Below are 24,162 nucleotides of genomic sequence, written 5' to 3' on the forward strand. Positions count from 1 at the left end.
TGTAATACTTTTAAAATAATTTGTTTCTCTATTCCATAAGGGCCCAAGTGTGTCTGTTTTGCTCAGCACTGAATCCTTGGAACAGTGGTTGTCACTTAGTGGGCAACAATATTTGATGAAAGAGTAAACGAAAGTGGTTGCTTTCTGTAGCCATGAGTTATATCAGCAGTTCTCCAAGGGTGATCCTGCAGCACAAGCATCACCTGGGAACTTGTTAGAAGTGTAAATCATGAGCTTCTACTGATTAGAAGCTCTAGGAGTGGGGAACGGCAATCAGTGTTTTAACAGTCCCTCCAGGTGATTCTGGTTCATGCTGGAGTTTGAAAGCCACTATACAGATTTGCTATCCAGCCTATGCACGCTAGCAGCACCTCTGCTGCCTGGGATTGTTTCTTGCTTCTATTTCTTAAACTCAGCACTTTCACAAGTAAGGTGGTTGGAGGAAAGGAACAGGAACCCAACGCATCTTTGCCCTCTGAGATCCTCTGCAGTTGCTGTTCCTTCGACTTTGATCACACTTCCCGCTACTGACTTTATCCTTCAGGCCTCAGTTTACATTTCCATCCCTCCCTTCCATTTTCTATCTCCGGACCCTGCGTGTTTGTTGCGTTCATTTCACTCACAGCACTCCTCGTTTCTTACAATTAATTTATTCACTTGCTCTCTACTTGCTGCTTATCTGCCTCCTTGAGGGCAGAGACTACAGTAGTCTTGTTTACTACACTAGTCCGAGCACCCACAGCGGCGCCAGGTCCATGGCAGGGCTAAAATGTGTGGGCTGAATGGATGTAAGTTCCACAAGGGCAGAGGCTGTGTGCCGCCGACTTCTAGCCGGGTACTGGGCACGCAGAAGGCGCTCCATGAAGATATGGGGAATGAATGAGCGCAGGAAACGAAAGAGAAATCGACACTTTACCAAGGTGGCAGGTCCGGTACCCTTTACCAACATGGCCGCCGGCCCGCGTGGACTGGCTGAGGGCGCCGGGCGCTGGGCGGGGCCGAATGGGGGCGGTGCCAGAGGGAGCCGTCAGGTGCGGCCCCGCCCCGCACCCCCCCGGGCCTCCGCCCGCTCGATTCCGGATTGGTCCGGTTCCAGCGCCGCAGCCCGGCGGCCGCGCCGTGGGGCCGCGCCGGGCACTCGCCACTTCCGGCGCGTTGGGGCTGTTGGTTGGGGGTGGCCGCGCGGCGCGAGCGGGCAGCACTGGAGCGGGCTTGCGCAGGGATGCTCCGGGGGGCGGCGGCGGCGGCCGTGTGGGCTGAGGCGGCAAGGATAGCTCGGGCCCTCGGGCCTTTCCCCTGAGCCGGCCGCTCGGGCTGCGCCGCCGAGGCCCATTCAGCGTCCGCCCCTTCAGCCTCGGGGTCGGGCCCACCGCCACTTCTGAACGCGGGGGCCGGGGAGCCCCTGCCTGGGCCCGGAGCCTCCCACTGGGGGTCGGGCCCGGGCGGGGGGCCCCGAGCCGCTGCTCTCCTCGCCGGCCTCCGAGCCCCATTTCCTGCTTTTTCAGTTTCCTTGCGGAGGGGCGGGTGGGTCTGGATGAATTGTTCCGGGGGTCCCCGATGAGGCGGGCCAGGGGGCCGCGCTCTTTGTAGAGGGTCCCCGCGGGGCCCGGGTGGGGAGGCGGTTGTCTTTGCATGGGTGGGGGACTTCCCGAGCCTGCCGGGACCATGACCTGAACTGTGCGAGCGGGACGTGTCCGAAGCCCGAGAGCTAGCTCACCTGAGCCGCCCTCTCCCCCAGCCAGCATGGTAAGTGGGGTCGGAGCCCCTTCTCTCCCGGGTGCCGGGTCTGAGAGGTGGGAGCGGGCCCGGGACTGCTGAGCCATCGCTTCTCCCCGGGGCGGGGAGAGGCGCGTGCCGAGCCCGACAGTGACACATGCGTGCAGGGTTTGCAGCAGGGCTCTGAGCTCCCATCCCCCCTCCCCCTCGGGATCGCTCAGAACTGGGAGGGACCTGGACGCCGAGCGGACACAACCCTTGCATCTGGTGTTTGCCTCTCTTACATTGTAGCAGCTCATCATGATGGTAGCTATCATTTATTTATTGAGTGCTTACTATGTGCCAGGCGCTGTGCTAAAGTGATTGACGTGTGTTATTTAATTAGCACACCAGCCCTGTGTTCTGAAGTGGGGACACTGAGGCACAGAGCAGCTAATTACCCAGCTCAAGGTCACTCTTAAGTAACAGTGGCAAGATTTGAACCCAGGCAGTCTTGATTTCAGAGCTCCTATTTGATAGAACACACTTCACAGAGCTGGAGGGGGTCTTGCTGTAGGTTTATATACGGGACAGCTGAGAGGGTTTGTGGTTTTCAGAGGTCACTTACCTAGATCATAGGAACTAGGAATCAAAGTCAGGAATTGGCCTATTCTTTTGACACCCGTTCTGCCTTTCTTTCTGCTACATGCTCTGGCCTTTTCCCTGGTAGTGCCTGGAGAACTCTTCATCTTTCTAGATCTAGTTCAGAAGCCACTTCTGAAGATAACATTCCACATTTTCCAGACCCAAAGGCACTGTCAGTACTTCCTTAGGTTTGTGCGGTCACATCTGTTTTTAAGCATTTGTCTTATTGTTATTGTTATTGTCTATTGCAGTAGACTCAGTACTCTCAAAGATGAAATTGTCTGAACTTTTATCTGCCCCAGCTTTTGGAACATAGTAAGCCCACTGGGGTGGTTGCCTGGCCTGTGTTTGACCATTTCCAGTTACAGAAGTGTTCTTAAGGTTGCCCATTTTACGTCTTCCACACTAGTGGTCTAGTAGAGAAGGGGATGCAGGGGGGGATTACATCTGTAATATAACTGTTCAGGCCAGTGGGGTTTTCAGAAGTTTCAAGGGGCCTGTGGGTTATGTGTTAGGTTCTGGGCGGAGAAAGAAGACCTAAGGCATAGCCCTTGCCTTCGTGGGGCTTACAACCAGTCAGATAAAATGCACCATTAATGCCAAGCAGCACTGTATAATAGATACTGTATGTAGGATAGTGGCAGATCAGTTAAGCTCTCTGAGTCCCAGTTTCCTCAGCTATAAAATGTGGAGACAGGGATTTTCTAATGAATAATCTAAAGGTATGAGGTATAATATTTAGTGAACGATGAAAGTAGTATTCAGTAATCCTTCATTGATTCTTTCAATGAATTTTTTTTAATAGTGGTAAAATATATGTGACGTAATATTTACCATTTTAACCATTTTTAAGTGTATAGTTCAGTAGCATTAAGTACATTCACATTGTGTGCGTCCATCCCCAGAACTGTTTTCATCTTGTAAAACTGAAACTGTACCCATTAAACAGTAACTCTCATTCCCTTCCCTGTCCCCTAGTGACCACTATTCTACTTTCTGTCTCTATGAATTTGACTACTCTAGGTCCCTCATATAAATGGAATTGTACAGTTTTTGTCTTTTTGTGACTGGCTCATTTCACTTAGTATAATGTCTGCGAGGTTCATCCGTGTTGTAGCATCTGTCAGGATTTCCTTCCTTTTTAAGACTGTATAATATTCCATTGTGTGTGTAGACCACATTTTGTTTATCCGATCATCTGTTGATGGACACTTGGATTACTTCCACCTTTTGGCTGTTGTGAGTAATGCTGCTGTGAACATGGATGTACAAATCTTTTAATGAATTTTAAGTAGCCACTATATTCGAGGCTCTAGTGAATGTCAGCTAAACAAGATAGACACGTACCTCTCCTCGGGTAGCTGACAACATTGCTTTAGAACCTTTGGACAGAATTTTATTGTTTATTGATTTAAGCTGGCCAAGCACTCTTGTATTCAGGTTCCATTTTAATTGGCAGTCAGGAGAGTGTTATGAAAATGACCACCTTTGAGCAATTAATTGTAAAGTAGTAGTAGTAGTAGTAGTTGACTTCATGATTACCATTTACAACTTTTTCTGAGGTAAGTTTTGAGTCAAGTTTTCTATAACCTACCCCTCACTTATTTTAGCATACAGTGGGTGACCACAGCGGATTAAGGTGAATAGGACTGTCAAATTACATCCTTTTTGCAGTACTGACACCAGGGGTTCATCTCCTATAGGTGTCCCAGGTTCAGGGGTGTGGATGGGGCAGGCCTTGTCCCTGGTTGCAAGGAAGCCATTGCCTGATTTGTGTCTTCCCAGAGGAGGGTCTTTTGCCTGGGATCACAGTTCTTTGTTCCAGGAACTTTTTTCCATTTCTTACTGACTTAACATTTTTACTTTAAAAAGCGTTTAAAGAGTTGGCAAGTAAGTATGGGCCTTTGTAATATCTTCTTTTTAAAACTTCAACTCTCTATTAAGATGAAAATGGTGTAATATGATAGAACTACCATTTATTAAGTATCTATACTAAGCTAGCTGTTTTTCATTTATTTGGTTTTTCTTTCAGTCACTCAGTATCAGTTAAGCACACCAACACTGGTAGGTTGGTTACCTTATTGCCGTTACTACCAGAGGAGGAGATGAACAGACCTGGTGTAGGATACCTGTTTAACAAGTGGTGGAGCTGGCATTTGGGTCCAAGGTGCTCTTCTCCAAAGCCTGTGCTCCTTGAGGTACAGGTGCTTCCTCATGTGGAAGTTGGTTGGGAATGTTATCCAACTATATTTTATTTGGTTCTGAGATAGTGATGAGGGCTGGGGAGCATGGGAATTTCCTTTAAACTGTCCCTCTAGGAGGAGGGATTTTGACCTGCAAATTTAGAGCTAGTTAAAAAAAATTTGTAGTTGCAGTACAGAATTCCTAGAACAGCTAAACTCTAACTACATTGGATTAAATCATCATTTTAGGTTGAATTCCCATGAGTTCTCAAGTGATGTAACATCTTAGAGGTTCCCACTACTTCTCTGAAAAGTTGTTACTTAATATCAAATGAGCTTTGCTTATTGTGGAAATTTTGTGCAAAATTGAACCCTTACTTAAATTAGCATTTTTTTTCTTTTTTAAAGTTGCTTAGAAGATTGCTTTAGTTACAAAGTCTTCTCATTTTTGAACTCTGTATTTTTGTTATGTTTGGCTGTGCCGCGAGGCATGTGGGCTCTTAGTTCTCCACCAGGGATCGAACCTGTGCCCCCCTGCAGTGGAAGTGCTGAGTCTTAACCACTGGACCAGCAGGGAAGTCTGCCTTCTCATTTTTCTTTTTAATTATTTTATTTTTGGCTGTGTTGGGTCTTCGTTGCTGCGCATGGGCTTTCTCTAGTTGCGGCGAGCAGGGGCAACTCTTCTTTGCAGTGTGCGGGCTTCTCATTGCCGTGGCTTCTCTTGTTGGGGAGCACGGGCTCTAGGTGCGCGGGCCTCAGTAGTTGTGGCGCATGGGCTTAGTTGCTCCGCGATATGTTGGGATCTTCCTGGACCAGGGCTCAGACCCGTGTCCCCTGCATTGGCAGGCGGATTCTTAACCATGGAGCCACCAGGGAAGCCCTACCTTCTTATTTTTGACTGTCATGTTCCATGAATGGTCCCTGTAATGGAGGGAAAATCAGACCTTAAATTTGGCCACTCAGTTGGTGTGTCTTCTGTTAGTTCAGCAACTGTGTTGGATTGTGCACTGGGGCGGGAGGCGTGAAGAAGCTGTGGCGGTGGAGGGAGATGGCAGGGAAAGGTCAGCGGTTCTCAGAGGGGCTCTGTGGCAGTCACGGCATTAGAGGTTGTCTGGGAGACAAGTAAATATCCAGAAATGACTTGAACAGCTTGTGAAAAAATTAGAAGATGACATGGTTCAAATGATAAAATTACCTGCTAAGCAGACCCCAAAAGCACTATTAATGTGGTACAGAGAAGTAATTCTGTATGGTAGGCCAGCTTTTGAGTACCTCAGTTTATTCATTTGTTTATTGACTTCCCTCATCAAGCTTAAAATCCCAGGTACTGTGGATACAATATGTTAAAGAGTCTGTATTTATAGGGCTTAGCATATGCCAGGCTAATGAGTTTACATATGTTAACTCATTTACTCTTTAAAACAATTGCAGGAGGCAGAGGCTATTGTTATTTTCCATTTTCTTTTCTTTTTTTTTTTTCTTTATCTTTGGCTGCATTGGGTCATCATAGCTGCACTCAGTCTTTCTCTAGTTGCGGCGAGCAGGGGCTACTCTTCCTTGCTGTGCACGGGCTTCTCATTGCGGTGGCTTCTCTTGTTGCAGAGCACGGGCTCTAGGTGCGCGGGCTTCAGTAGTTGTGGTGCACAGGCTTAGTTGCTCCGCGGCATGTGGGATCTTCCCGGACCAGGGCTTGAACCCGTGTCCCCTGCATTGGCAGGCGGATTCTTAACCACTGCGCCACCAGGGAAGTTCTTATTTCCCATTTTATAGATGAGAACATTCAAGGCCCAGAATGGTTAGGCAGCTTCTCAAGCTCACACTACAACCAAGTGGCAGAACTGGCATTCAGAGCCAGGCAGTCTGGCTCAAGACTCAGTGCTCTCAACTGTTACACTTTCACCCCAGGAGGGATAGTATTGTCCCTGCCCTCTAGAGGTCAGTTTAATGAGGAAATGGGACATATATTCTGGTAATTATGAGAGGCTGTGTTAAGGGTGACCATTAACACAGAATGCATTGATACAAAGGTGGCATTCCTGAGGACAGGGAACAGGGAAGATTTCCCAGGAGGAATATTTGAGTCTTGAAGGGTTAGGAAGAGTTTGACAGCTGGACACGGGAGGTGGGGTGGGGGGGGAGAGCCTTCTAATTGAAAGTTTGCAGATAGTTACAAAGATTAGATATGTATCAATAAAGATAATAGAAAGTAATAGGTGTCGGGGTGGAAGTGAAAGAAGGAATTAACATTTGTTGAGTACTTAGGACTTTGTAGGGCTTTATGTGCGTTTATACGCACAGTACACAAACATGCTATTTTTTCTCATCGTGAATACCTTTATTCCTACTTTCCTGGCCAGCTGCTGCCCCATTTCCTTGTTCCTCTGTGCAACAGAACTCCAGGAAGGAGTGGTCTTTGATTCCTCACCTTCCATTCTCTCCCAAGCTCACTTGTCAAGGTCCCACCCCGCTGCTGTTGAACGCAGGGGTTAGTTCTCATCTTAGTCAGTCTGTCCGTAGCATTGGACATGTTGAACACTCCCCCTTCTGTTAAAGTCTTTCTTCACCTGGCCTCCAGGACACTAAGATGTGCTTTTGGTTTTCCGCCTTCTTACTGGATATTTCTTCCTCATCGCACTGATCTTTGAACAGCTGGAGTGCTCTAGGCCTCAGACCTAGTTAGCTCCCAGGCCAGGCCTCCCTCCTGAGCTGCAGTTCTCATGTATCCAGATGCCTACTTGACATGCAAGCTTGTTTGTCAGGCATGTCAAATGTAACCTGTCTAAAACCCAACTCCCGACTTTCCCCTTAATTCTTTTCTACCCACAGTCTTCTCTTTCTCAGTTGGGGGCAGCTCCATCCTTCTAGTTGCTTGTGGCAGAAACTTGGAGTCATCCTTGACCTTTCTTTCTCTCATATCCCACATCTGGTCCGTATCAGGAAGGCTGATTGTTTTCTACCTTCGAAATGTAGCCAGGATTTTATCACTTCTTGTTCCCTCCACTGCTGTCTCTCTAGTTTAGGCCTTCATCATCTCTTGCCTGAATTACTGCAGTTGCCTCCTAACTGTTCTCCTAGCTTCTGACCTTGTTCCATGATAGATTGTTTTAACACAGTAGCCTCAGTGATCCTTTGAAAAGTCTAAGGCAGATCATGTCTTTGTTTTGTTCCCATGGCTCCTCATCTCACTTAGAGCGAAGGCCACAGTGGCCCACGTGCGCCTCCATGGCCTACTGTGCCCTCCATATTCTGGCCCATGGTTACACTCTGAACCCATCTCCTGCTACTCTCCCCTTGGCTCACTCTGTTCAGCTACTCTGGCCTCCTTGCTGTCCTTCAGATGCTCCAGGTGTGTGCCTGCCTCCGGGCTTTGGCCTGGCTGTTGCCATTGCTTGGACTGCACTTTCCTCTAGATGTCTATATGACTAGCGTGACCTCCTTGAGGCCTTCTCAAGAGGCATCTTCCCGGTGAGGCCAGTCCTTACCACCCTATTTAAAATTGTAACCCCATCTCAGAGCTCCCAGTCCTTCACATCCTGCTTTACTTTTTGTAGCATTTACACTTTTAAACATTTTACATGGTTAATGTTATTTATGAAATCTATTTTTTGTTATCTCTTTGTGCTAAAATATTAACTCCCTAAAGCTTTGCTCTGTTCACTGATGTATCCCGAGAGTCTAGAACAATTGCTGGCATAGTAGACAGTTACATTGTAGTTAGGAATGCTGTGGAGGTCTTGGGTGTTCAAGACCTTTAGAGAAAGGGAGTACATAGAACTTGCACAGAGTGGGTATTTCAGAAGAGAAGGGTGTAACTGAATGTGTAGTGTTATGAAAGGATCTATAATAGACTGGTTTGGCAATGGTGGAGATTTTTGTGAAGAAGTGGTTGGGGAGAAAGCTTATAAAAGCAGTCAAGGGCTGGGTTATGAAGGGCCTCCAGTACTACCCAAGGGAGTTTGGCTTTGTTTTTTGGCTGATTTTTCCTTAAAGGAACATTAATCCATCTACTGTGTGTAGGTTAGATTGGTGTGGGAAAACAGATAGGACACCATGCCTGTGTGGATGTGATAAAGGCCTGTTCTTGGATTTGGAGTTAGGAGTGGAGAGGAAGACTTGACCAAGAGAGTCATCACTTAAAACTGACTGATTCCAGATTCAAGGGATGAAGAAAAGGGAGGAGCTCAAGCTGATTTTGGAAGCCTCTGAACTGGTGATTGGGAATAGTAGGAAATTTTAATTAATTGGTGGTTGGATTTGGAAGGAATGGAAGAGATGACAGGTAAAGAAACTGACAGGGAGATGACAGGAGACAGTCCATGTGCCGATAAAATAAGGGATTTGGCTCTGTAGGTAGGGAGGCAGATGCTGCTGTGTTGAGATGAAGGTAATTGGCATTGCGCAGGACAAGGATCTTGACAACTTTTAGGTAGTTGGATTGTTGACATATGTGTCCAAGTCAAGGGAGACGTGACTGCACCAGCTGGGGTGAAGAGGGAGGGAATTCCTGAATGTGTAGCTGTTACTTTCCGCTTCTTTTTCATCCTCCCTTTTCCTCTCCACCAGTGGTTTGTTGTGCAACCCACTGCAGACTGATTGTTTGTCTTCACTACTTTTCAAGATCACCAACGACCACTGTGTGCTGACTCCAGTATATACAGTCATCCGTTGGTATCCACGGGGGCTTGGTTCCAGGAGCCCCTGCATATACCAAAATCTATGGATGCTCAAGTTCCTTACATAAGTTGGCGTAGTACAGTGAATGCATAAATAGCCTCTTTTCAGTCCTTATGCCATCTTTTGGCTGTTGGCAAACACTGGTCCCTTTTTCTCCCCCCCCGAAACACTTTTTCTTGGTTCCCTTGGCTTCCATGATATAACTCTTGGTTCAGTCTCCCTTGATCTTCTTTCTTATGGCTTCAGCTATGGCCTGTGTACCAATGAGAACTCAACCACCCTCTCCAGCCTTGGATATCCACCGGAGTGTCCTGTAGACATCAAATTAAACATGACTAAACCAAATCCGTCATCTTCCCCTTAGGTTAGCGCCTCCTCCCCCATGCCCTAGTTCTCTTAATGATCTTATTCACTGGACACTCAAGTGATAAACCTGAGTCATATTTAACGTCCTTTTTGCCATCAGTCCTCCACTTGTAGGCCTGTTGATGCTGCAGCTAACTCATTTGTGTCCTGACCTCGGGCTTTCCCTCCATTCCCTCCATTTTGGTCAGGCCATTGTCATCTCTTGCTTTCATGGGTGGTGTCTTGACAGCTTCCAGGTTCTTCCTCCACCAGTCCATCTTCTTTCTGTATTCCTACCAGAGCTACCACATGGAACTCAGATGTGGTCATGTCGCTTGACCCCAAATTATTTTGAGCAGAGGGTCCCCAGTGTTGCCAGAGACCAAGTTTTTATCACGGCAGAGTAGTGGAAAGCACATGGGTCCTGGATTTTCATAATTTCTCTTTTACTCCTCTCAGTTAGGAGAAGATGATTTATTAAATGCTTAAAGTGATTCATTCGATATATCATTTCAAAACTTCTCAAATTATATCTTGTTCTCTAGCCACAGCAAGCCACTTGTCATTCCCAGAACACCGAGTACGCTTTCGTACGTCTCTGCCTTTGTTCAGTGCTGTTCCCTCTGCTTGAATGTCCTTTTCTTCTTTTTGAGACCTTACCTACCTCTTTGAGGCTTTCCAGCCACTAGTTTAACATTTCTCATCTTTGATTATAGTTAGGTGTTCTTTTTTTTTTGCTTTTATTATTTTGATTTATTTGTTTTTATTATATAAGAATTACAAGGCTACATTCTTGTAGTAAGTGTCAAATAACTCAGAAGTTTGAAGAGCAAAATGTGAACCTCCTCCATCCTTTCCTTGGCTTCCTCTCCTTTTCTCCCCCTCCAAGCCTGGGAGTGGAGAGGGTTAGTTCTTTCTCTTTATGAGCCCATATCAGAATGAATCTCAGTCTTCTTTACATTTCCAGTGCCCCGTAAGCATTCAACAGATATTTAGGTAATTGAAAGGGTCAGGTGTGATGGGAATTCCCTGGTGGTCCAGTGGTTAGGACGCTGCGTTTGCTGCCAAGGACCTGGGTTCGATCCCTGTTTGGGGAACTAAGATCCCACAAGCTGTGTGATGCGCCCCCCCCCCCCCGCCTCCCCCCAAAAAAAGAGGTGTGAAAACAAATCCAAGAAGGTCAAGGTAGGCCCTTGAGGTTAGTAAATGATAGTAGCAGCATTTAGAGAGTATAGTAAGCTTGAAATAGAGTATGAATATAGTAAAACCCTGTTTTTCCAAAAGCCATGCAGCCAGCAAGCTCAGATAGCAGCATTTTTGCCCTGGGCAGGTGGAGGTGGGGAGCAGGTAAGCAAGAGGAATTGTTAGAACAAATGCTGTGCAGATGGTACACTTCCTGCGAGGCTCCAAAAACTGATTGCTTCTGGGAGGACTGCTGGGGAACAAGTGGGAGTAGGGGTGGGGTGAGGTGAGAGCTGTGGATGTACCTGAGGAAACCCACAAGGCAGAGAGAAGTGAGGGAGGTGAAAGAGGCTAATGGGAAGGGAAGGAAGCTGGGGCTCAGAGGGAGAAAAAAGGTCTGTGAGTGTTTCAACACTCTGTGTTAGCCGTTGTTTAGGGGCCCTCATGTATACTACAGACAGTACCTCATTTCATCTTACAGCCACCCTGCAAGGTAGGTATTACTGTCTGTTCCTATTTTACAGTTGAGGAAGATGAGGACCGCGAGGCTCAGGGAGGGTAATATAAGTAGCTTGTTTAAAGTTACATAGCAAGTTGATGGAGATGGGATGCTGACCCAAGATTCTAAACGCACAGCCCAAGTTTTTTCTGTAGCACTAGATTTCTTTTTAAGCCTATGCACATTTACATAGGTATATTTACTTCAGATGTAACCCAAGTGAGTATATTGTCCCAGGAAAAACAGTACATCTAGCCAGCTAGCCTTAAAACTTGCATAATTTACCTTTCATAACAGAAAGGGCAAGATGGTAAAAGTTTGCTGATGACAAACGTTACTTGAAATGTAGCCCAACTGGGTATATTGTCCCAGGAAAAACAGTACATTTAGTCATCTAACCTTAAAAGCTGCATAATTTACACCTGGTAATGGAAAGGGCAAGATGGTAAAAGTTCACTGATAACAAACGAGAAAATAGATATTTCTGCATATGCTCTAATGTGATAGAATAGAAAAAATGTGACTCGAGGACAAAGTGGTAGCTGGACCACGTTACAGGACAACAGAGAGGAAGGTTGCTTGGCTTCTTTATGTATTTCAGTTCAGTTAAGCCCATTAGGCTTAGCATACACAGTAGTTAATTTACATCAGAGCAGTCTGCTGCTGTTTTATATGAAGGTTATAATGAAAAATATCTCTGATCTCAGACTCCTTGAAAAAGTAAAGGTATTTTATGAGTTAAATGCAGTTGTGGGGGAAGTCATTAGTTTTTAAATTGGCTAATAATCAGACCTGGGATAGATCAGGGTTTTTTTTTTAGATTAACAGTTGGATAATTTGTATAAAAATTATGTATGCTCATTAAAAATCAAGCAGTATCAAAAGGTATCAATACAAAGAACATGGCAAAAAAAGAAATCCCCTAAATCCTCCTACCCTGAACTATGATTAACAATCCATATGTCTTTGTTTCTGTTTGTCTATAAGATAAGGTTAGATATCTAAAATAAGTACTTTTATTAAAAAAGTGGTGATGCTGATTTTTTGGGTCATGCTAGTTTTAAAATAAAAATCAATTTACTATTTTTTGTATTAAAAAAACTTTCTGAAATATTTATATACTTTATATACTTACAGGAAGTTGCAAAATGAGTGCAAGGATTCCTGTTGTACCCTTCACCCAGATTCCCCCAACGGTGACACCTTACATAGCTGTGTGCAATATCAAAACCAGGAAATTGACATTAGTACATGGCATTTGTTGACTAGACTACAGACCTTATTCAGTTTTCACCATTTTTTGACCTGCATTCATGTGTGTGTATGGCTCTATGCAGTTTATTCCATGTATTGATTGATGTAACTTCCACCACAGTCAAGGTACAGAGCTGTCCCATCACCGCTGAAGATCTAACTCATGCCTGAGTATATTTTTCCTAATACTCTTTGTATTTGTAGCCCTCCTCCCTCTCTCCTAGCAACCACTAATCTGTTCTCCATCTCTACAGTTTTGTCATTTTGAGAGTGGTGTAAATGTAATCTGCAGGCCGTAACCTTTAGACATTGATTTTTTTCACTGAGCACAGTGCTCTTGAGGTCTCTCCGTCTACTTGAATTTATTAATTTTATTTTATTATTTATTTTAAACATTTATTTATTTTATTTATTTTTGGCGGTGTTGGGTCTTTGTTGCTGTGCACGGGCTTTCTCTAGTTGCGGTGAGCGGGGGCTACTCTTTGTTGAGGTGCACAGGCTTCTCATTGAGGTGGCTTCTCTTGTTGTGGAGCATGGGCTCTAGGTGCGCGGGCTTCAGTAGTTGCAGCATGTGGGCTCAGTAGTTGTGACTTGTGGGCTCTAGAGCACAGGCTCAGTAGTTGTGACGCACGGGCTTAGTTGCTCTGCCACATGTGGGATCTTCCTGGACCAGAGATCAAAGCCTTGTCCCCTGGATTGGCAGGCGGATTCTCAACCACTTCGCCATTTAACATTGATTAGTTGATACGTGTGTGTGTGTGTGTCTGTGTGTGTGTGTGTACACTTTTTTTCCAATAGAGTTCATGGTTGCTCTGTTCCCTGAATTATTTGTTTTGAAAATGTCTGTCGTCCTTATCCATAAATGGTAACTTGGCTGGGTATAATATTAATGGGTCATACATTCTTTTCCTTAGAATTCTGTGGATATTTCTCCATTGTTTTCTTCCATTGAAGGTTGTTGTGTGGAAAAGCCTGGTTAGCCTAATGCATTCTCCCTTTACCTCAGTGAGAGAGAACTTGCCTTTTTTGCATGACTGCTAGGAGAACTCTGTATTGCTGAAGTTCAGTAACTCAATTAGGATATCTTTAAGTGTGGATCATTCTTTTATCATTTTGCCCTAGAACATGGTATGCCTGCCTTAATGTTTTTACCTGGTTCCCTAATGTTGGATATTTTAGATTTCTAGTGTGTGCTGCATCAGTACTACAATAAACACATCAAATTTCTCTTTGTCCATTTTGTGAGATTGTAGGATAAGTTTCTAGAAGTGGAATTGTGGGGCAAAAAGTACATTTAAAAATTCTGGTATTTAGTGCTTTTTCTACAAAAAGATTGTATCAGTTTATATTCTCACTAGTGGGATAGTTCCTGTTTCCCCACCTTCTGGCTGACACCAATAAAACTTTTTAATGTGAAAGATGAAAATGGCACTTCAGGAATAACATGTGCAGTCCTTTAGTTATGAGTGAAGTGGAACATCTTTTGATGTTTTATTTCCATGTGTATTTTTTCCTATGTCACTTGACCATTCCTGACCTCTATACATTTTTCTGTTGGGTCAGCCAACATTTTTTTTTTTTTTAAATGTAATTTGGCTGAATAGTTTTAGAATGTTGATAAAATTAGGTTTGGAATAGCTTGCACATTTGGTTGATTAATCTCATGCCACTAATTTTAGTCAGGTTAAGAACACTATTATTTCTTGTGTACTAGTATTGTGGACTTGAATAAAAAGATTGTCTTGGTGAGGGGGCTGTAATCTGATAGTTTTCTGAACCATCAGACCTTTTGTCTGATGATCCATGTAATTAAGTTGTCTATTCCTTCCCACTTGGTTTCATATGTATTTGTCATAACATGATGTAAGAACAGGTTTAATCATAGGAAAGAACTTCTATTGCCAGAAAGTTGCAGTGCTCACCCTGGTGAATGAAGTGATTTTTCTGGTAATCATTTGTTGCTGGTCCTGTTAATTGGGTGCATGAATTTAGAATGTTAAAAGGTATATGAAGTTAACTGATTCACTTTGTTATAAAGCAGAAACTAACACACCATTGTAAAGCAAATACTCCAATAAAGATGTTTAAAAAAAAAAGATATATGAAGTAGCTTCATAGGAGAGTTTACCGATCATGCTTAGGGTTTCCCTGATTTTCTACTGAAATTCCTCTAATGGCAGAGAGAGCCTACACCTGCTTAAGAGAAGGCCCTTGTCCTGGGGCTTTAGGTCATAGCAGCTCTCTGTAAACCTGAAGTTTCTTGATAATCCTGAATTGTATGTTAAACCTGTGTTGTTTAAAAGTCAATATATATTTTTTCTTTCTTCCTCTCTCCCTCTCTTCTTTTGTTCCTCCCTTCCCTCCCTCCCCAATCTTTACAAGCAAATTAACGATCCAGGCACATCCATTATCTTGAGGAGCGCTGTGTAGCCATCATCACATTTTACTGTGGGGGTGCCTGGTCCACGTCTCCTGAGCTCTGTGGACAGACATACTTTTATGAGGAGCGTTGAAAAATATCCTGGTGTATCTGTAAAGGAGACTTCTTATGAAGAGAAAAAACTTTAAGGCTTTTGAAAAGACCTCAAAAGAAATATAAGGAAACGTTTTGAGAAAATACCCCTTTACACCTCAAGAGGGAACAGATTGAAAGCTTTGAGTAGACTGCTTTTATTGGCATACTCAGTAGATAGACCCTTGGTACGTAACACTTGTGTTTTTGATTGTCAGTAACCTTCAAAGCCTTTGATAAATCATTTGTTATTTAAAAAAAGTATGATTTGCAATACCTTCAGGTGTCAGGAGCAACTCACTTGGCTGGCACATGAGTGGGCCCGGCTGATCTCCTAGCTCAGTACAGCCTGGGGGTTCTTTACTGTTCAGGGTTATGACAATCTTCATTACTTTATGAAAGAAAATCCTGCAAAGAAATTCAACTAATAGAACTGGTGATGCAAATGAAATGATCTGAGGAAGTTAAAGTTCTTAGTTAGCAAAAAGGAGTTATGGACAAATTAGAGAACAATGTTAAAAACTTGGTTCCTTGGATCCACCATACTCTAGGTGTGGAAGGAAAGGAAAACAATTCCTCATACTAGGTGGGCCATTGCAAACGTTGCTGATTATTTAGAGAAAATTGAAAAGACACTTAATTTGTGGTGTTATTCTATTCACTGGAATGTGTGTAATTTGTAATTCTTTACTGAAAGGGAAAGTCAGGAGCTGGAGGAAACATTGTTGGTGAATTTGGGGGCTCACTTGCAACAGAGTTGCAAGATAACTGGAAGCTGGCCTACAGCTATTGAATGTAAGCATGGAAAAGGGTGACTAGAAGTTACAGAAGTTTGTAACTTCTGGAAGAGATGTGCATGTCAGCAAATGATTACAATGCTGGGGAATAAGTACAGAAAAATAACTTTGTAAGAGGTATAACTGTACTTAAAGAAAAAAAAAAAAGCCTGGCCACACTGGGGATGGGAGGATTGTATCAGGGAAGGCTTCCCAAAGGAGGTGGCAAATGAGTTGGGTTTCAAAGCAGAAGTAGGAAGTCCCTAGGCATAGAATTTGGGACATGAGGTGGTGGGGAAGCAGAAGGGCCATTTTGGACAGATGGAGCCACAGGTATACACAGAAGAGTAAAAAAAACGCAGCGTGTTTAGGTCAGGTCGTGAAGATGAAAGCTTTGAAATGTTGAAGAATAAGGAGTTCTAATAGGCAGTGCAGGTGACGTCTGTGAAGGCAGCTACTCCTGGAAAGGTTTTTATTTAATTATTGAGGGAAGGAGCCATGTGCTTTATTATTACCTAGGAAATTATTCCTCTATATTCTGCATTCTCTTTTTAGAGAAAGACAAATTTAATTTTTATTTTAAAAACTTTTATGGCCACATTGCGAGGCATGTGGGATCTTGGAAACCAGGGGTTAAATGTGTGTCCCCTGTGGTGGAAGCATGGAGTCTTAACCACTGGACCACCAGGGAAGTCCCTAATTTTTATTTTTTATTGAAGTATAGTTGATTTATAATGTTGTGTTAGCTTCAAGTGTACAGCAAAGTGATTCATATATATATATATAATATATGTGTATATATATAGAATATATGTGTATACATTATATATTCTTTTCAGATTCTTTTCCATTATAGGTTTTAATGAGATATTGAATATAGCTCCCTGTGCTCTACAGTAGGTCCTTGTTGTTTATCTATTTTGTTTTTTTAAACTATTTATTTATTTATTTGGCTGTTGGGTCTTTGTTGCGGCATGTGGGATCTTCATTGCCGCGTGCGGGATCTTTAGTTGTGGTATGGAAGCTCTTAGTTGTGGCATGAGGGATCTAGTTCCCCAACCAGGTATGGAACCTGGGCCCCCTGCATTGGGAGTGTGGAGTCCTATCTACTGCACCACCAGGGAAGTCCCTATTTATTCAATTTAAATATCTTATTTTGAGTTATTTTAGACTTGCAGAAGAGTTGCAAAAATAGTACAGGGAGTTCCTGTATACTCTTCTCCCATAGGGATTTATTAAAGACAAAAACAAAAACAAAACCACAGTAGCCAAGTCTTCCAGTAATTTAGCTCAGTTTCTGCACCTTCTTCCTTCCAGTACTGCTTGGCTGTTAAAGTAGGTACTGATGTGACCACAAGGTCTTCTCTGCCATTTTTTGATTTTTGCTTATTTTTCCTGATTGTAAAAAGTGTTTTGAACTCTGTAGACTATTTGATAGTATAAAATAAACAAGAAATTACCCCCATCTGATTCAACCTCTAATAACGTTTTTGTTTCCTTCCAGTCTTTTTTTCTATTTACTTTTTAAATATGGTTGAGATCACACTACAAATGTACTTTTTTCTTCTGCCTTTTCCACTTAACATAGTATAAGTAGTTTTCCAAATCATTAAATACTTCATAAATATTTACAGTGGCTCTATAATATCACATTGCATGGATTCTTTGGCAGTTAGATGGTTCCATTTTTTGCCATTGTAAATAATATGTGATTAATGTTTTTGCAAAAAGCTTTTTCTGTATTTCAGAAAATTGCCTTAGGCTAGATTCCCAGAAGGGCCCAAGGGGGTATGAAGTTTTTTTTTTTTTTAATAAATCTTTTATTTTAAAATAGTTTTAGATTTAGTATAAACATTTTTAAGGTATGTTGTAAGCTATTTTCCAGAAAGGTTACGCCAGTTTATTCCTCCACTAGGTATGGATAAATACTCATCAGCATTGGGTAGTCTTAAGAAAATTGTTGCAAAATTAGTAGATTAAAAAAATGGCTTTTCATTATTCCTTAATATCTTTTTTTGTAGGAAAAGTTTTTACCAAGTTAGATTTTATTTTTGTTTGTTTATGGGAGACAGATCCCTTATGGTTACTTTAGTTACTATTTAAGTATCCTTTACGCTTACTGTAATATATTAGAAATGGTGCCTTTAACTTTTTTTTTCCATAGTCTTAAGTTGATTTTTATTGTTTCTTCAAATACACATAACAGAAAGTTGACCACTTTAAAGTGTACAATTTAGTGACATTAAAGTACATTCACCCTGTTATGCAACTACTCCCACTCTTCAGTTCTAGAGTGATTCATCACTCCAGAGGAAACCCAGTACCCAGGAGCAGTCACTCCCCATTTCTGCCTCTTCCTAGCACCTGACAGCCACAAATCTGCTTTCTGTCTCTATAGGTATGCTTATTCTGGATGTTTCATATAAATGGGATCATATAGTACATGGCATCTCAATATCCTTTAAAGCAGAAAAAAAGATGAATTAGATTAAATAAAATTTGAATTGAGTCTATGTATTAATATTAAAGTTTGAAAATTGACAGTCCATCTATGGCAATAGTCTTTTTCTTTTCTTTTAAAGATTTTTTTTTTTGGATGTGGACCATTTTTAAAGTCTTTATTGAATTCGTTACAATATTGCTTCTATTTTATGTTTTTTGGTGTTTTTTTTTTTTTTGGCTGCGAGGCATGTGGGTTCTTAGCTCCCCGACCAGGGATCGAACCCGAACCTTGCATCGGAAGGCGAAGTCTTAACCACTGGACCTTCAGGGAAGTCCCCGCAACAGTCTTGAATTCAGCATATTTAGTTGGTCAAGATGTCCCATTCCTAGTTTATGGTTGTTGTTGGTGAACAGAGGGCTACAGGCCTTGGGGGAGGAGGGAACCTGAAATAGGGACAAAGATTGGAAGAATATGGGCTTGGAGAGTGAAAGCCAGTGAAATGACAGCACATTCCATGGCTGGGACTATATAGGAAACTCGTCTAGAAGTTAACCTCTACAGCAGCATGATTTGGAGAACTTTAGGTAAGGTGCTTCCCTCCGTGTCATCAAAAAATAACAACAATAGCAACAAAATAGCCAGCCTAAAAATGAATGAATGCATTTGTGACAGTAGCTAATGTACAATACCTCAGGAAATGTACGAATTTTTGCTTAGGAGTAAGAGTGGCGTTGGGGACAACAAGGACAACCAGAGAGGGTCCGCGGTGTCTTTTTCGTGTTTGACATCTTCATTGGAAGTCCTTGGTAGTGGGGGAAGTTTTGTGTGTTTGTGTGGTTTTTCATTTTTCAGGTCGTTTTTCCAAAGGCCTTCAGAGTTTGATCAGGCACCCACTGAAATGGAATGCTTGGTGTAGATAGAGGATTTTATTTATGGAACAAATTATAGCTTCCATGGTAAATTCTGTGGGCAAGTCAATGTCTTGTTTTCATTAGTCAGTGTGTTATTTCCCCAGAGCCGGATACCCATGAGAGTGGGGTGGGGTCATTGTGAATCAGCAAAGCCAGTGATCAGAACTTGGATTAGAGATACCTCAGTCTCCAAGTAGGCAGTGGCCTAACTCATTTTATTTCAACATTGCTTATGATTAAGCAGTTAAGGACGGATTTTTGCAGCAAGTATTCAAGTAAGGAATGCATTCAGTGTTTAGCAATTTTAATACATTCCTAGGTATCTGAAAAATAGTATAACCTCATGTTTAAGAGCATGGGTTTGGGGCCTGGGTTTGAATCCTGGCTCTGCCACTTAACCAGGTATGTGACCTGGGACAAGTTACTTCATCTCTCTGGGCCTCATTTCCCTCATCTGTGCAATGGGATTGTTACGAGGATTAAAGGAGTTGATGTCAGGTCCTTAGGACAGTGCCTGGTATGTACTGAGTGCTAAGTAAATGTTAGTTTTTTAAGTTATCACCATTGAGTAACTATAGCTTCACTTAGTATAAGAGAAAGAGTTAAAATAATTCCTGTAACAAGTGTTTATTAAGTGCCTGCTGTGTGCTAGTTAGACCCTGGGAACAGAGATGACTAGGAAGTGGTCTCTGCCTATGCACTCCAGGCTACTGGAGAGACCCACACATTAGCAGGAAATTTCTTTTTTCTCTAGTTGTTTTCTCTGTTTTCTTTTTTAAACAAGTGAACATTGTACAAAATTTAAATGATACAGTAGAGTGTACAGAGAAAAGTCAGCCTCTTTCCCTTCTCCTGTCCCCAGAACCCCATTTTCTTCTCTAGAGGCAACCACCGTTACCAGTTTAAAGAAAAGCGTGTGTATTTTCATATTCCCTACTCTGCCTCTACTAATGGGTAGCATACTGTACATACTGGTACACTGTTTCGTGCCTTTTAAAAAATTTTAATGTATTGGATGTAGTTCCACATACCTATGTGTATAGAGCGTTCTCACTATTGCATAGTATTCCATGATAGGGATGTACCTTATTTAACCAGTCTTGCTTTGATGGAAAATTAGGTTGTTCCCAATCTTTTGTTTTACAAACAGTGTTGACTTGAAGGTCCTTTCACACATAAACTTTTGGAGGAAAAAAAAAAATTGCCGTAAGTATATTCGCTGGGTGAAGTTGTCTATGCATTTAAAATTTGTAGATAACTGCTAAATCGTCTTCCATTGTGGTGGCACTGGTTTATGATCTCGCCAGTGTTGTGTGAAAGAGGTCATTTCAGTTCACCGTGTTCAGTGTAATGTTAGGAAGCCCACAAAGAATGGCCGGCCCTGCCGGGGGAACTTCAGTAGGCTTCACAGAGGTCGTGCCATTTTCAAGGAGTCTTAATGCATAGGTAGGAGTTTTCTGGGTAGAGAAGTGCATCCTAGGTAGCAGGAATGGCATCTGTGAAGACATGGAGCTGTTATGTGGAGAAGCTGGGTCTGGCTGGGGCACAGGGTGGTTGAGGAAACTGGAAGAGGGAGCATGGGGATGGGGGCAGGTCAGGGCCAGGTGATGGGGTGACTTGATCACCCCTGATGGTCAGGTGGCAAAGCCCCTGAGTGGTGGTGAGAGGCTTGCAGTTGAAAGATACTTGAGGGAGAATTTGCAAACCAGTCTTTTATAAACCATTTATTACCTGAAGAAAACTTGCCAGACTTGGTAGAACCTGAATCGAAGCTGGAAGGGCTTTTTTTTTTTTTTTTGGAAGGGCTTTAATTCTGAGGAATTTTAATGTGGTACTTTCTTGGAGGTATCCCAAATGCTGGATAGGCGTTTGGGTTCTCCTCCTTCAGCCCCATTAATTAAGCAGTCTCTGATGGAGTCTATTTTATGTATTGGGATTCTATGTAATATGTTTTTCTTAAAAAAAAGACCAGACAGCTTTTGCTGCTGGAATCATGAATCTAATTCCAACCCATGTTGTCCCAAACACAAATAGAAGCCCGGAAGACAATGGTGCTGTTCTTTTATTCTTTGTGTGCGGCACTGGTAGGTTGATCACTATAAAAATGAAAGTGAAGACGGTGGCATTCTTGGAATTTTTTTGAGCATTTAGTTGACTTATGTGGGATTTTTGTTTATTTGGTTTCTTCCTTTTTTTAAAGCTTACTGACTCATCAGTGAAATATATAGTGAAAGAGTTCTGCTCATTTATAGTTAAAGGTGCCAAGGGGTTTTTGTGTGTTATGTCATTTACTTCTCACAGCTACCTGGTGGGGAGCTGTTGTAAATCCACTTCGCAGGTGAAGAACTGAGGCTCAGAGACGTTAAGTACTTTGTGCCAGGTCATGCACAAAGTGGTAAAGTTAGAGGTCAGATACAGACCTGAGGCTGACTCCAGAGTCCACACCCCTCACAGTTACGCTGTGACAATTCATTTTAAGGCATTCCCAGGATAGGGAGTACCCAGCCAGCTGTATGGTGGAAGGGCACGTTCAGGTGGAATGGTGTGGAATTTCTAGTCCTTGCCTTTGGGCTGTTGCCCAGAGTGAAGGAGCAGAGCTGGGAGGTGGGAATCAAAAGCAGCACTTTATCTTTACCTCTGTTTCTACTCCTTTCCCCCATGTCCTAGCAGGGTCGGTTGGGAACTGTAGGAAGGGTGGTTACATGCTCCCGTCTCAAGCTAATTATGCTTGTTGTGTGGGGTTTGGAGGCTGATAGAAGGCTGCTTCTTGAGTCATCCCTTCATTATCCAGGGCTGTGAGCAAGGCCAGGATTCCTGGCAGGATCAGACAGTTGGACAGGAGCTAAGTATCCATTTCCTTTCTCCTGTGTACCTCCCACCTCCACTTCCCCCACTCCTAAAAAAACATCCCCAGAACTGCCATTGTTCTGTCTTCTAACCCAGTGAATCTTCAGTGGGGTGGAGGAAGAGAATCATGAATAGTTTCAATATTACGATAGCTTTCCATATTGTAAAAGTTACAGCTTTTTAAAAATCACAGTTGTGATTACCAAGCATACTGTTGAAAGTAAAACTTAAGAAAATTGCATCGACTAATAGTGCTGTGCAGAACCCAGCACCCAGGATAGTCCCTGGTGGAGAGAGTTGCTCTCACCAGAGCATGTGGTGTCTTCTTTCTTGGTGACTAGTAGTCATCTATGGTGATGGGAGGAGCATTTAGAACTCCCCAGTCAGGAAGAGTCACCTCCTACTGAACGCAGATCTCTGCTTGTGTAGCAGCATCACACTTCCTGCAGAATGTAGCACCGTCAAAGGTCCTTCAGCAGCTGCTCCCGTGGGCATCATTGTTTACGTTGTGTGGGATACATAAGCACCCTTTGGCAGTCGGCAGTGATACTTGGAGAGCCTTAGGGTAATGTGACTGATCATAAATTAAGAATTACAGCATTAAGGTGGTGCTGGGTGTATTGAGAGGGACAAGCTGAGGACAACTTAGGAGACTTTGCCTTTATAAAAGCAAATCCAAACATGAGGGTGGGCTAAGAGAAACCTGTAGTGAGAGAGGAACTACTGTATTAGCCAACATTTACATAGTGCTTTATAATCAACATGCAGTACACACACCTGATTGCATTTAGTACCAAGGATGCTCCAAGAGCTGGCAGGATTTGCCCAAATTTATGCAGGCTGTATTCTGGAGCTGGGGCCGGCTCTCACTTGGTATTTTCTCTGCCTGCCAGGCTGTGGCTGAGGACCTCTCAGTGGTAGCATTGGTTCCCATGCAGCCTGTTAGTTCTGTCATTGCTCGTGTAAAAAGCACCTTCTCTGTGTCCCCTCATTCCTGCTTTGGTGCACATTCAGGGGATTGTCGTCTGTACCCCAAGTGGGAGCAGTACTGGAGCACAGTCTTCTGGGCCCTGTCTCCCTCTTCGCATTTCTTTCTTCCCACAAGAGTGATTGATCTCTTGATGGTTGCACTGGGGGGAGCCCAGCACCAAGGCCCGTATCTACTAGGTGCAAGGTCACTGACTGTATCAGAACACTGCCCAGCTTTGTGCCTGTGCCCTCTCACTTGCTTCCTCTCAGGAGAACCTTGTCTTCCTCTGTGTCCCGCCTTCCCCTTGTGGCTAGGCATGGGCGGGCCAGGGCAGTTTAGAACGAGAAAGGGGTTGCAGCTTTACCCGTCCTGAGGAGGACATTAGACTTTGACCTGTACTTGATCTCTTGAGACTGTATATCAATGGATAGAACCAGGGAGGATGAGAGAAGGGAAATGATTATGCTCCCCCAGATTCCAACAGTCTGTAATATAGTCTGGAGATTTTTGCCAAAATTACAAACATGTTATTTTAACTTATTTAAAAGGCCATTCTGGGAGTAATTCAGGAGGAAGGTGGTATGGGTTTACAAGAGACTTGCTCTTAAATGGTGCAGGTGGTAACAGCAGTGAAATGAAATTATTTACATTTGAGCTGTAGTGTTAATTGTGATTCAGATTTGCAGTATTTTTTTTTTAATTTATTTATTTTTGGCTGTGTTGGGTCTTTGTTGCTGCACGCGGGCTTTCTTTAGTTGCAGCGAGTGGGGGCTACTCTTCCTTGAGGTGCGCGGGCTTCTCATTGCGGTGGCTTCTCTTGCTGCAGAGCACGGGTTCTAGGAGCATGGGCTTCAGTAGTTGCAGCACGCTGGCTCAGTAGTTGTGGCACACAGGCTAAGTTGCTCCGCGGCATGTGGGATCTTCCCAGACCAGGGCTTGAACCCTTGTCCCCTGCATTGACAGGCAGATTCTTAACCACTGCACCACCAGGGAAGCCCTGCAGTGTGTTTTTATGGTGGTCCATCAACCTTGCACCCATTCATTTCCTGATTTCATCGAATGCAGGGTAATGCCAGCTCATTCATCGTTCCCACAGCCCTTGGAGCAGAACTTCTCTGGGCTTCTTTAAGGGGTAGAGGAGCCGTCGCTGGGAAAGGACTCTGGTGGCCCTGCCCAGTGACTTGACCAATAGCTGGCTGACTTTGGGCAAGATACTCTGAGCTTCA

At 43.4% G+C, this 24,162-nt stretch overlaps 1 protein-coding gene across 7 annotated transcripts in view; it reads left to right on the plus strand.

Moving 5' to 3' along the window:
* The first annotated feature begins 1,116 nt into the window (after positions 1-1,116).
* Positions 1,117-24,162, plus strand: part of XPO6 (exportin 6) — a 122,248-nt gene continuing 99,202 nt past the window's right edge. For 3 of the 7 annotated variants that reach the window (XM_073792177.1, XM_073792179.1, XM_019921788.3), the window contains exon 1: positions 1,119-1,746. Coding sequence is in view for 1 of the 7 variants with exons in the window: in XM_019921788.3 (XP_019777347.1) it covers positions 1,744-1,746 (3 nt within the window). In the remaining 6 variants the exon portion in view is untranslated. Of the gene's footprint in view, positions 1,747-24,162 lie in introns of all 7 variants that reach the window. The other 4 variants (XM_019921790.2, XM_073792178.1, XM_019921789.3 and 1 more) reach the window with 2 other exon arrangements.

This window comes from Tursiops truncatus, chromosome 15, assembly GCF_011762595.2.
Source record: "Tursiops truncatus isolate mTurTru1 chromosome 15, mTurTru1.mat.Y, whole genome shotgun sequence".
NCBI classification, from domain to species: Eukaryota; Metazoa; Chordata; class Mammalia; order Artiodactyla; family Delphinidae; genus Tursiops; species Tursiops truncatus.